This window comes from Pithys albifrons, chromosome 4 (genome assembly GCF_047495875.1).
Source record: "Pithys albifrons albifrons isolate INPA30051 chromosome 4, PitAlb_v1, whole genome shotgun sequence".
Classification (NCBI taxonomy): Eukaryota; Metazoa; Chordata; class Aves; order Passeriformes; family Thamnophilidae; genus Pithys; species Pithys albifrons.
Genome location: NC_092461.1, coordinates 9,786,770 through 9,800,705, shown reverse-complemented (window position 1 = coordinate 9,800,705; position 13,936 = coordinate 9,786,770). Strand labels below are relative to the sequence as shown.

The 13,936-nt window shown below is 35.9% G+C and overlaps 1 protein-coding gene across 2 annotated transcripts in view; it reads left to right on the top strand.

The window, feature by feature from the left end:
• LOC139671117 (solute carrier family 12 member 7-like) overlaps window positions 1-13,936 on the top strand; it is a 65,785-nt gene that overhangs the window by 36,958 nt on the left and 14,891 nt on the right. For both annotated transcript variants that reach the window (XM_071553414.1, XM_071553413.1), the window contains exons 12-18: window positions 1,232-1,406; window positions 3,295-3,413; window positions 4,085-4,183; window positions 6,021-6,140; window positions 7,836-7,940; window positions 10,052-10,220; window positions 12,404-12,599. In XM_071553414.1, coding sequence (XP_071409515.1) covers window positions 1,232-1,406; window positions 3,295-3,413; window positions 4,085-4,183; window positions 6,021-6,140; window positions 7,836-7,940; window positions 10,052-10,220; window positions 12,404-12,599 — 983 coding nt within the window. The remainder of the gene's footprint in view (window positions 1-1,231; window positions 1,407-3,294; window positions 3,414-4,084; window positions 4,184-6,020; window positions 6,141-7,835; window positions 7,941-10,051; window positions 10,221-12,403; window positions 12,600-13,936) is intronic.

Sequence of the window (13,936 nt, the reverse complement as noted above, 5' to 3'; positions counted from 1 at the left end):
TTTTTGTTGTTGTTTGGGATTTTTCCCTTTATGATGGTCATGTCTACAATGGGAAAAATTAGGATATACATTTTAGTGTTTCTCTCATCTCTTCAAATTATTCCTACCTTGTGTCCAAGTAGAACACAGGCATTAGAATTTGAATTAGAATAAATGTGCAGTTGTATAAATGTTATCATAGAAACATAATATGTTTTTTTCCCTCAGATTTTAAAGATATGAGTTCCCCTTTTTCCAGCTGGTGAAAATAGTATGTAGTCATGCATCCAAGCTTGGGCTTATGCAAGAATTTGAACACTGGCTTATTATGTTACCTTTGTTGTTGTGTTTCTTGACGCTGTTTTAAAAGCAGGTCTGAAAAGAAAGAAAACATTTAATTTTTCTTAATCTGTAGACTTCTCCCTTCCTCTGGTGTTTTATTTTGAAAAATCTGAAAAACACTGGGAAAAAAATGATACTATCACAATGTAGACAATCTTAAAAGTGATTTTAAGATAGTTGCTTACTAACACAAATAAGATGAACTACAAAAAGCTTACTTGCTTTCAAAACAAAAACGTCAGTTTGAAAGGGGATTGAGTGAGGAATTACTATTTTTTAGTTTACTTAAGTCATCCATAAATACCATGCAGTTAGGTATCTAAAAAAAATAAAAAGGGGATAGTATTAGATGGGATACTCAAAACTAATGAAAGCACCTCCCCCTGACTTCTACCCGCTTGCCATAGTAATTTGAAAATTGCTTCAGGTAGCACAACAGTCAGATGATGTGGAAAACTTTTGATGGTTGTGTCTAGTAATTTCTCTAGTTACTCTTCTTTATGTCAGTGTTACATTGGTAAACAGGCTAATACTTTGTTTTGTGAATCTCCTGCTTATGCCCCAGAGTATTCCAGTGTTACTTGTAGAACAGACAATCTATTTCCTGGCTGTCACAAGAATCTGTAAGATACATATGTACACACTTTTGCTGTTAATTCTGTAGAGTTTGCAAAGATCCCTGGTAATTGCTACATGTCTGCTTAGAGGCAGCACCTAATCTGCAGCAATTATGTTTTCTTTGAAAAAGCAGACTAAAGAGAGATTCCTATGGCATTTGTTGTTACAATTGCTGTTGTCCAAAAAGAATGAAATATGGGCGTTGAAACTACAGTAAAAGTTATTTTAATACTTACCTCTTTTTTTTTCTTTCTTTTAATTAATTATTTTTGTTTCCCTGTTCTTTCCTCAGGTTTGGAGAAGCAGTTAATGGAAATCTCGTGGTTGGTACACTGGCCTGGCCATCTCCATGGGTTATTGTGATTGGTTCCTTCTTTTCCACGTGTGGTGCTGGTCTCCAGAGTCTCACTGGTGCTCCCCGTCTGTTGCAGGCCATTGCAAGAGATGGCATTGTACCTTTCATTCAAGTGAGATTTTTTTTGTCTTTACAGACCTTCAAATGTGGCTTCTATTTCAACAAAAAATTGAGGCATCGTTTCTGCTGCTTCTGTAGGACTGTGAGGAAAAGATTTGGAGCTTGGTTCTGTTTGTGCACAATAATAGATCAGGTTACTGCAGGGCAAAGTTTGAGCTTCAATATTTTTGTGCAGGGTGATTTAATTTTATTTGTTCTTACACATAGTGGTTACAAACTCAGAATATAAGCCTTCCATAAATGGAAATAAATGAACTAAGAAACAACTAACCACTGAACTTCTTGACTCCTGGCTGTGTTTATAGCTTGTATTTGCCAACAGAGTTGATCTAATCTCACTGTGGAAGTGCAGAATTCTTATCATATATCATACCTCATATATCATACCTCATATCATACCTCATATATCATTTATCATATCATATATCATGCCATAAATATCATAGAGATATGATATCATCTCATAGAGACACAATTCTAACTTGAAGTGAACAAAGGTGTAACAACAGAATTCTGTCCCATGACTCCAAATATCAAGATTGTTCCAACATCTTTCTGAATGTTTTAAAAAGAAATAAATCAGTTTTTTCTTGAAGTAAGGGAGCTGGCAAACAAAAGAGGAGGAGAGAATTCTTCCTGGGCTGCTTCTGTAAAACCTAGACAACTAGACTTGAGTTAAAAATAAATAAATAAAGCTCCAAATGATAATAGAGCAAAGCTGTGATCTCTGGTGAAGTTTGGAGTTTGAAAGCTTACCTTGGGACTTGCAAGACTATCTGTGTCTGTAACAGGAAGTAAATACACTAAATATGCTTGAATGGGAGGACTGAGTGGTGGTGGAGTTTGACTTGTCAGTGGGAAGGGATTGTAATGCCATAAGTTGTAAATGCTGGATAGTATTGAGAGAGACAAGCAAAAAAATTCACTTTTGCCTGAAGTCAAAATTTGGTATTGAGTGAGAAGATGACAGTATGATTGCACCTTATAAGGGTTAGATTTGAAAGGAGTGAAGAACTGGAAGGGAAAAAGAAATGTGGTTTGGGAAGTGAGGGAAATGGAATCAAAGAGAAACAAGATATTTAAAGAGGGATTTGAGACTTGAGATGTGCTTGCAGTTTTGGAGTGATATGGCTGCTGCATGGACAATCAGGGAAATGAATTCAAGGACATTAATACAGGAGCAAGAGTATGACATACTTAAAAAGAAAACCAAACTAAAAGACTTGAAACATGAGCAGAAAGAGAAGGGGATTTTAATATTATGGTAGGAAAATTGATGGATGACAGGAAGCAAAGGGAAGAGGATGGTATGGAGAATGAATGAGGCCTTAATCTCTATAATTGAAGGGGGATTATGGAGGAGAATAAATAGAGCTGGAACTTCAGGCAAAGCATTTTGCCATCTCTCACCAGTATAGCTGGAGAGAATTCTCCACAAAGGAAATTACCACATGCAAAATGATTTTTGGTAGGGCTCTATGCAGGATCATAAGCTTATCTAAGCCCTCTTTAAAGGTGAATATTATGTTCATAAGTACTGAATTGACATCTAATTTCTATGTTACAAAAACACTGCCCTCAACTATATTAGCTTCTTACTAAGTGTAAATCTCTCATACATATGGATTTTAATTTACTTAAGAATATTTCATCAGCAGTTGTAATAGGACTTTAATGTTAGGTAGTCATTGCTTACTTTAGTAAATTTTTTTCATTTAGTTTTGGCTTTTTGTAGTATAGATTGCATTATTTTCTTGTGTAACTACTGACTACTTGCAGTTCCAGTTAGAATTAAGTTAGTTCGTGTTCTGTACCATAGTTCATGACTGTATAACAATTACAGCTTTCCCTAATCTTACTGTTTACTTGAATTGAACTAGATATTTGGTCATGGAAAAGCAAATGGAGAACCAACTTGGGCTCTGCTCCTCACTGCTGGTATTTGTGAAATAGGAATTTTGATAGCCTCATTGGACAGTGTAGCACCAATTCTTTCAATGTAAGTATGAATGTGGTGGTTTGTGTTCTTAAGTTAAATAGTTTTTTATTTTTAAATTAAGTAGGTGATTATTTTTCTTGTTTAAGTAATACATGCTAGACTTTGTTTTTCAGCAAATTATATTCCTCTTTGAACCTGGAGATAATATGAAACAACAAAATGTTCTGGCTGGAACTAATTGTCTAGGCACAGAAAACTTTTTATTTGACAGAGTTCTTGAATGCTAATAAAAATATGCTCAACTTTCAACTTTAAAAAGAAAAAAAAAAGGATTTAAAAAAATCCTGCTGTTTTAGACCAAATACATCTAACAGAAACAGACAAAACCATTCTTTAGGATGGGAACTGAATTTTATTTTACTGACTTTGTCCAGAACAAAAAATATGAAGAAAATTAACTCTGTCTCAGCCAAAAATTATATACCATGATTGTCAGTTATCTGCTGTGTTGTCTGTGAAACATTTGTTTGAGGCTCTATATTATGCTAATGCCATATTTTGAGGTGTAATATTCTATAATTAATCTACGTTGTGTATTCTGTTGGTCACTTGATCACAGTGTAGAGGAAAATGGGCACATTCCTACACTTTTTGTGGAGTGTGTTCACCATTTTTAATGTGCATCTGTCTAGTGAATGTCTTATTGTAAAATACTCTTTTTGTCTTTACAGGTTTTTCCTTATGTGCTATATGTTTGTAAATTTGGCTTGTGCAGTTCAGACACTTTTGCGAACTCCCAACTGGAGACCTCGTTTCAAGTATTACCACTGGTAGGGAATATTTCTTCATTCAGAAGAGTTAAAAATAACTACACAGCCTTAAATTGTTGATTTTAGTGCAATAATAAAATCTCCTTTCTGACTTAAATGCACTGAATGCTTTAAGAGCAACATTTGTTTTCATGTGTTTGGAATAGTGCTAGTAATAACAGTGATCATGAAAACCTGTGGCTAATGTAGATGCTTTGGGAAGGGGTTACAGGATGACATTTTATATTGCTTTATAAGGCAAGAGATCTGTGTGAAAATGAGGATGAAAAACATATAACCTGTCTTTGATATATAAATAAGGAGAAGTGATAAAAATGTTCAGGAAGGTTGAGAAGATTTTTCATTTTGGTTATGCAAAAAATATGCAAAACCAAAACTTGTACAAAAAAGTCTCATTCAATATACATCAGTTGGCTCACTCATGATACAATGATTGGTTTTGAAATATGCTTTGGACCTTGGGACCTTGCATTCAATAACTGAAGTAGACAAGTAGAGACTTAATGAAGTCAATAAAGATCAGTAACAGAAAAAGTGAGGGTGTGTTTTTTGTTTAGTCTGGTTTTTTTTAATGGCTTAAAGGTTTAAACATTTCAGACTAAGATTGGGTAACTATGTTAAAAATACATAATTTAATTAACAGTAATTCTGTTGAGAAGTTTTAGTGCTGAAATACCTTAAAGACTAGAACATATAGGAGGGAAGCTGGCATGATTCTAGGATGCTTATTATTTTTGCTTTCAAAGATTTGAGTGAAAATAAAATGTCACAGTTTTAGCTTTGAAAAAAACTTGTTGAATATGCTCAGTAGTCACACAATAGTTTGGCACCCAACCCTCCAAATACATACATTTGGCAGCAACTCCTTTTTGTTTTTCTCAGATTACTGACCCAGCTGATTGACAGTGTGACTACTTATAGCCAAAGCAGGTGTTGGAATGTTTGGCAGGAATTTGGAAGGGATTTTATTTTTTGAGTGATAGTAGGATCTTAGTTTAATTCAGCATGAAAGAACAGCTGTTGTTCTTTTAAACAAACTACAAGACTGATGTCCTCAGGAACAGGTAGAAAGTATTCTTAGTTTATAACTGGACTCAATGCTTGCATGGTAGTAAAGAAAACTAAAGTTACTAAACAAAAGCTGGGTCTGCTGACACTCTTAGTCAATATATTGGAAATTGTGTGAATACAAATTTGGGGTGTTGTATGTGACTAAAAGTATACACAAAACTGTCCTTATTGAGATGATTTATGTCTGTCTTTTGTGGGCAAACCAGGCATACAGATTTTAGTCTGAAAATGCTTCTGTAACTTTTTTGGCCTAAAGTCATTGTTTCTTTATAGCCTTTGAAAGATTGTTTTCTGTCTTCTCTTCTACTGTCTTGTGTTACTGCCTAACAGACAGGCCACAACAGAAGTAAAGAATAGAACTAATAGGTCAAATTGAGTTTAAAATAATCAACTATTTTTGCTGGAAGAAACAATATTGTTTAGTACTGTTTGAAATTTTTTTAGCTTAAATTCAAATCAATATTAAGTAAGTGTTAGTAGTGTGTTTGAAGTCTGACTTTATCTGGTACTGATAGAATTTCAGCACTAACCAATATAAATCTATTGTTGTATCTAATTCAGTTGTATTATTTGTGTCACACAAAGGTTCAGAATGTATTTTTTTTAGTAATCTGAAATTGGGACAATGTGTTTTTACTTTTATAGTAGCTATAAAATGGCCTCTGAAGAAGAAAGGCCTTTCTGGAAGTTAGCTTAAATAAGAAATTGACTTTGTAGACTATTTGCATGCCTATTTAAAAAAATGGAAAACAATGGTTTCTTTTAGGACTCTTTCATTCCTGGGGATGAGTTTATGTCTTGCCTTGATGTTCATTTGCTCTTGGTACTATGCTTTGATTGCCATGCTAATCGCAGGATGTATATACAAATACATAGAATATAGAGGGTAAGACCATATATCTTATTTATTCTATATTTAATATCTTTAACATTCAGCAAAAAGCACTTTTGTATAAAATAGATACAACTGAAGTAATAAAGTTCAGAGTATTCCTTGAAACAAGGTAAGATCCTGTTTCTGTTTAGTGTTGAAGCTCTTTTCCAAACTTCTCAACAGCCAGAACTAATTGAAATAAGAGCCAATAAGCCTGGGAAATTTTCACTGGAGCAGAGATGTTGGTGTAAAGTTTTGGTACTTAAAGCACATCACCTCTCAATATTGAGCAGCAGCTCTTACAGTACTGTTACATTATTATTATTATTTTGTGCTGAAGCTCAAACTCTACTTTTTTGTGTGTGGACTTTAGCACTTTTTAGAATTAATCATACTGAGCCGCACAGAAGACCCACTGAAAATTACCTGTTTTCTGGGGCTTTAGATAGTCTTTAAATTGCAACATTCTTTGCATTGTGTGCATTTGAGACAGACTCAAATCTGTAGGAAATGCTGAGCAAGTAGGAGACTTGAGAAGCATGTTGAGTTCATAACAAAACCAAAACTAAAACAGCAAGCAACACAAAAATCCCTCACCTAAACAACATATAGGAACACTAGAGGTGGCTATTATCAGTAATGTGCATGTTATGCTTTCTGCAGGAAATACACCCTATGCTGAAAAAAAATAGTAAGGTCTTAGAGGAGGAATCTGAAGCAAGGCACTTGTTTCAATGATTGATTAAGCACAAGTCTTAAGTGGATCAGCTGGTATAAATGGCTCCACTTTGTGGTTTCTCCATCTTTTAACATCTCCATTTCCAGATTAGATCCTTTCCTAGATTGTAAGATCTCTATTTAATGGGTTAATGATAAGGAAATTAATTTCCCTATTTTAGCAAGGAAGACAGATGAAATGGTAACACTTCTGCTTGTGTGTGTGGGTATAGGTATGCACATACATAAAATTATGCATACTTCCAAATTTGTATGCAGGCTCTACAAATGTTGGCAAATTTACCTTGTAGAAAGAGATGCTTTGCTAGAGGTAGCAAAGTACAGTGAGAATTCATGAATTCATAAGTGGGAGGGAGGGTGGACAAGGGAGATGGATCCCTTGCCATAGTAGAATCCACACTCCTGCCCACTTTCAATCTTCAGTATTGTAATACTGGAATTAAAAGGACTGGAGAATGTAGGGAGATTAAAACTGGATTAAAAAGGAGGGTGGGTGGACTTTTAGGCTTATCTGTGAGAGAAGCTGGGAAGGAAAGGAAGTGGAGAAAGCTGTAGTGGTGGTGTTGAGGGGAAGATAAATTACACTAATCCATACAAAGTCAAGCTTCACTTATTAATTTTGCTGTTTTAAAACAATTCCTTTTAAGTAACTTTCACTTACTCATTCTAGTGCTAAAAAGCATTTTAAGTAGCTGTCACAATTACAAAAATGCTTTTGAAGTATGAATAAAATAGACCATAGTAAATAAATACTTAAGAAAAAAATGCCTTGAAGGGACCTGGAACTGCTGCACCTTGGTTAGTCTTCAGTCTTGATTTAAATCTGCAAGTCAAGGTCTTTTAATGTATTTATGCAAAAAAAGTGATGATTTTTTTTTTTATCCCCATTATCCCCCACATGAGAAAAAAATACTTCATTTGTATAAATAAAAGGGACCCAGTTAATTGAACCTCTTCTGTCTCCTGAAGAGCGGAGAAGGAATGGGGCGATGGAATCCGAGGACTGTCTCTGAACGCAGCTCGCTATGCTTTGCTTCGTGTGGAAGATGGGCCTCCTCACACCAAGAACTGGAGGTAGAGTCTGAGGTCATACCATTCTTGAAATATGTAAATGTCTTGGGAATACTGCTGGTAAAGCTAATGGCTAAAGTGAAATTCACCATTAAAATAGTGTTTTAACTTGGGCATGGCAATGATGTCATTGCAGTAGTGTTGTTTTACTGCAGTAGAATGCAGTTTATGGTCGGCATGTAGTCAGCTTTGCTGGAAATATGGGCAAACTAACTCAAATTTAGATCCATGGGAGTGTTGACATCGTTTTCGAAAGTGCAGAAGGATTTTAATGTTTGATTATTTATAGATTTTTCATATTCAAAGGAAGAGGTATCCTTGAGTCTCACTGTCTCTGAGGAAGAAATGCTGCAATTCCCTAAGTGTGTTTTTTTGCTTCTGTTTATCTGTTCCATCTGAAATACATTGTATAAAGAGAGTCCTTTATTTGTTTAAATCCATTTTTGTACATTCTTTTTTCATATAGCTTCATTCAATAGTAGCACTTTCTCTAAATTGCTTAGGTATCATTAAAACAAAATCTCACATTTACTGTCTATTTGTAAATTATGAAGTTAGATGTCCACTATTTTTGCAATGTGTTTTTTTTTACTTGTTAAACAATCAATTTTCTTCAAAGTTAATGTAAAAAGTTAACATTTGAAAACAGGAGGACATTTGCACATTGTCAGTTCTTATGAATCTAATGTGATACTTTAATTCCAGTCACTGCTCATTGACAGTATCACAGTGTGCATGCCCTTGCAATATTATGTTGTCCTTCAGTGTAATGGCATTATTTTACCATTTCTCCTGGGACTGATGAATTCAGCATCTCAGAGGCACTGATGTAATGTGGTGTTGACATTCCTGTTAAATACCTGAATGCTTCAGTTACCCTTCTGTTATCTCAATGTAATTGCTAGAACTGGATTGCCTTGTTACCTCTGAAACCATTCTAGTTCTGAGGGGGGAAGTATTCTCCAACTCATCAGTCTTTTGAATTTGTAGCAATGACAGAATGAGTACAAAGTGTTGTTTTGGGAAAAATAGGCAGATTGGATATTGATTAAAGGAATTAGAACGCATTCCCAATTGTATGCAGTTGGGGTACTATCGGTAAGATTTAACTGTCCTTTTGGATGGACCTGTGCAGGTAGAGGAATGAGGAATGGGTTGATAAGGAAAGGTGTACCTGGCACAGGCACATCCAGTGCAGTGATACAAGACTGGAAACCTGCTCTGGTGAAAAGGGTTGATGATTCCCAGTAGACAGTAATCCCAGCAGTGTGTCTTGGCTGTGACACACTGGATGGCATTGACAGGAGCATACAGATAGTACATTGGGAAGCAAATTTTGTTGGGAGATAATACTCCTTTTTGTTTGGCACTCATTAGAATACATCTAGAATATTTTGTCCAAGTTTATGTGCTGTAATATGGGAATGACATCAATAAACTGACATGAATAGGAACACAGAGGTGATGGCTGGAGCACAGGAGCTTGTTTCCTGTGAGGAGAGGCTGAAGGGAGATGTGCTTGTTCAGCTTGGAAGAGGCTGAAGAGAAGGCTAAAAGCTGTTATAACTAACTAGTAAATATGCAAAACCTAAAGGAAGGTTACTGAGATGGAGTCAGATTCCTTACAGCAGTTTGTGGTAGGAGAGTGAGAGAACATGATAAAATAATTAAGCATTGAAGAAGTTATCCAGGGGTGGTAACATCTCTGTTTCTGGAGGTTTTCAAAATCCAACTGGATGGAGCTGTGAACCATGTAGTGTGCATTCAGTGTATAGTCATTTCAAGTAGGAGGTTGCACTACATCAATTCAAAATATCATTGGAAGAGTGATAACTTTGATTCAATAATTTTATTGGTAAAGCTGTTCTTTAGAGGAGCTTTTCAGAATGATGGTATGGTGGTTTATGTAGGTATTCTGTACCTAATATGGTGTTGATACTGCAAATTATGGCTTCGCTTCTTAATAGTTGACTGTTCTCCATTGAATTCAGCTCTTAATGTACATTTTATTAATTGCTAATTTTAATTTTCCAATTCTTTCTTGCTTATAAATATCTGTGTGTGCTTAACTTTTTTGTTTGTTTGATTATTTTTTGGATTTTTTTGTTTGGCAGACCTCAGGTTTTGGTCTTGTTAAACTTGGATAATGGGCAGTTAGTGAAACACCCTAGACTGCTTTCTTTCACCTCTCAGTTGAAGGCTGGTAAAGGACTGACTATCGTGGGCTCTGTTCTTCAGGGAATCTACTTAGATAAATGTACAGAAGCTCACAAAGCTGAAGAGGTATGTAAAAGACAGCTTGCAAATACTTGTAATTTACATTACTATTTAAACGTTGAATGTGGATTTGCATAAGTCATATCTTGAATTAAAACAAATTGTTGTAAACTATTGAATAAAACATCTATTCTTTCTACCAGCACAATCAATGATGGTATATAAAGAATAGCTTGGTGTGCATAGCAAAATGTTTTATAAAATTTTCCCATTGGATGAGACAATACTGGTACTTCTTAGCTTTTTCTTTTTTTTAATATTGAGAGCCTTGGTCTTACAATCATGTTACATTCTTGAAAAAAAACCACAAGTGATAGAGTTTTAACAAATCACCTTATACAGGAAATGGCATGTGTTTAACAAAAAAATGTAATATTTAACTAATAAATGTAGATGTTTGGCATAATATTCATTATGTGATTTTCTACATAGTTGTAGAAATACATAGCAGAATTACGATTAGGAGCAGTCTTTGCTGGAAAAGTGTGAACAGCATCCTTCTTGAGATCCTTTACTTTCATTCTCTCTCTCTTTTTTTTCTTTCCTATTTATCTCATGTCTCCAGAAAAGGTAGGATGAGGTAGGAAAAAATAATAAATTGTCATGTAATTTATGATGACATCTAACTATGCTTACAAACACAAGTGAATTTAATTTGAATGTTTCTTTAAAAATAGTCATTGTATTTACTTACCTATGCAAACTCCTACTTCTGTGTTTATAGAATGGGCAAACATTTGGAGAAATGTGTTTCCTGTATTTTATTGAATAAAACATCCAAAAGTAGCTTTTGATTACCATTATATCTTCCAAATTAGGTTAACTTGTTCGGTGTTGTTCAAAAGAGCATCAACTGATAGGTCTACAGTTTTAATCCAAGTAGTCTACAAAGCTGTGTAAAAACACCTGTGAATTATTCAGACCTGCTATCTCGAAAACAGATGAGCACTTGAGTGTTGAAATGCATTTAACATAACTAAATGCCCATTTTCTCCCAGTTTTCTTTTTTCTCCCTCTTGGTATTCAGGCTTGTTCATAGTGGTTTTTAAAATAACAAAGTATAAAGCCAGGTGATCTATCTGATATCACATTAAAAGGCTCTATGAGAGCAATTAGCTTGAAAACATGTTGGGAAAAGTCTAGCAATGATATATCATGAAAGTAATTGTTATTAAGGTGTTACTATCAACATGTGTGAATAGAAAATAAGACAGAGAATACAAAATTGATCCTATGAAATAGAATGAAAAAGCCTCTTGAAACAGAAACTGTTTAACCATGAGGGTTTGAAATGTTAGCTGTAGCTGGCTTAACTATGTTCCCAAGGATGGAAAAAGAATGAATTTAATGGAGGCCTAATCCATGGGGTCTCTATGAAGTCAGACCTGGTGTTAAGATTTGGGAAAACTACCGCTTTTAAAATGGAAATGAAGATGAATTGTAAAAGTTTGAGCATCTGAAAGTCTAATTGGTTCTGGAAAATTTAAACTAAAGGAGACCTGTAGGAAATCAGGATTCTCCTGGCTGTCTCTTAAAAAGAAAAAAGCATCTATTTAAACTGATATGCCCTCACAGACATTGTTTGCACAGAAAGACTTGTTAATTTTGCTAGCAGATTCTCTAAAGACTTTTTTCTCTACTAAACAGAGTTTCTGATGTGAAGCCACACTATGGCAGTGCCAGATGTTCTGTGATCAAATCTGTTTCTGATGATTTTTGACAGGAATTTTGGTGCTCCTAAAACTCCAAATATTGATGTACTGTTTCTTTGTTCTGAAACCATGCTGATGTCTAACACATCATTGATAATGATGGGATTTTTAAGATTATTTAATCAGAAAATAGTAAATGCCAAAGCTGAAGTTGCCTAGTCAACCTCAATACTGTTTTGAATGCTTCTTTTAAAGTACTTGGTTCTGTGTGTGCATGTTTGTCAGTGGTCAAATGAAGGAGAGCCATGTTGAAATTAGAGAGGTGTGGGATATTTAATCTGGTCTGTTTATCTTGTCATTATTTAGACAGTGGTTCCAGTTGTTAAAGAATCACGTTCACTCTTTTGGAATTAGTGATTTCTTGATGTTGGTTATACCTTGTTGATAAAGTTGTATTATTTAGTGCTGTTGCTCCTTTTGGTGTTTATTATAAGTGTTGATGATTGTATTTTCCCATGTGTAATCTTTCTTTTGCAGAATGTTAAGGCCTTAATGGGAGTAGAAAAGACTAAGGGATTTTGCCAGATTGTGGTGTCTCCTAACTGCAGAGATGGAATATCCTATTTGATTCAGTCAGCTGGTCTAGGAGGGATGAAGCACAACACAGTCCTGATGGCATGGCCACAGTCATGGAAGCAGACAGAAAACCGTTTCTCGTGGAAAAATTTTGTTGGTATGTATTGGCTTTCTCCTTTGCATTTGTAATACAACTGTGTAACTACATTTGCTGTGGAGGCAATGTGTAATGAACATCTGTTGAACAATAGACTCCATATCTGATTTTATTTGGAGTGGGTTTTCTCAGCCCTCTTCAACCATGGCTTTGCTTATTCTTGTCCTAAGCAGATTGGTCACTAAACTTGGTGTTGTTGTTTACTAATGGCACTCCCCAATTTGGTGTTCCCAGTGACACTCTCCAAACCATCCTGCTGCTCGCTCACTCCTCCCAACTCCACCCTCCTCCTTGTACACCTTCCAAATATATACCTACATATATATATATGTATATACACACATATGTATATGTACAAGCACAAGTATCATTTCTGTAGTCAGTGGCCACCCTTCCAAGATGCCTGTTCAGTTCATTTAGTCCATGACTGTGAGTTCTTTCTGTCCTACGTGTCTTCCAGGGCAGGAGGGCTGGTGTGCTGTTGGGTGGTTGCAAGCTGCATCAGGAGCTTGACTGGTGTATCTGAAGTATTCCATAGTCATTGTCCGTGTTTAAATCCACCCCTTGATCACAAGCCCATCTGTATATTGCATCTTTTCCCTGGTGACCTGAGGTGTCATGGGCCCACTGGGCCAGAAATATTTCACTCTTACGTTGCCAGTCCAGATCCACCTAAGACATTTTAGTCTTGGCAGCCCAATACACCTGTCTCTGTTGTCATGTTCTTCACTAGCCCAGCTCTTGGGTATGTGTGTGTGCTTTTGGTATGATGTACAAAATTTTACAGCCAACTCCTCTACCCAGACAGTGATATCTTGCCACAGTTCAGCAGCCCAGATGTCGTTACCTCTGTGCTCCCAGCTGGTCTTTTTCTATCAGTTTAGCCACCCCCACAGAGCATTTGCCACCACCCATGGATCAGTGTAGAGGTAAAGCACCTGCCATTTCTCTCATTAAGTGATATCTAAAGCCAGCTGGATGGCTTTCAGCTCTGCATCCTGACTTGATCCACCTTGTCTCTCAGTAGCTTCAGTGACACCACATAGGACTCGATACAGCAGCTTTCCACTTTTGATGTGGCCCTTCACTACTGTGGGAACCAACAGTAAAGAGTGTGTATCACTTTTCATTTTCAGGTAGCTGCTGGTATGGTGGCTCCTCCTTAGAATGTGTCACCTCAGTCTCCTCCAGGCTGAATAGACCAAGTGACCTCAGCCACTCCTCAGTGCCTAGGAAAGCCTGTGTTTCCTTCATGCTGGTCAGTGGGGACACAGCTGCTATTTTGTTAACCACATCCATTGGAATCTGACTATTTCCATCTTACCATTTTACTCCTA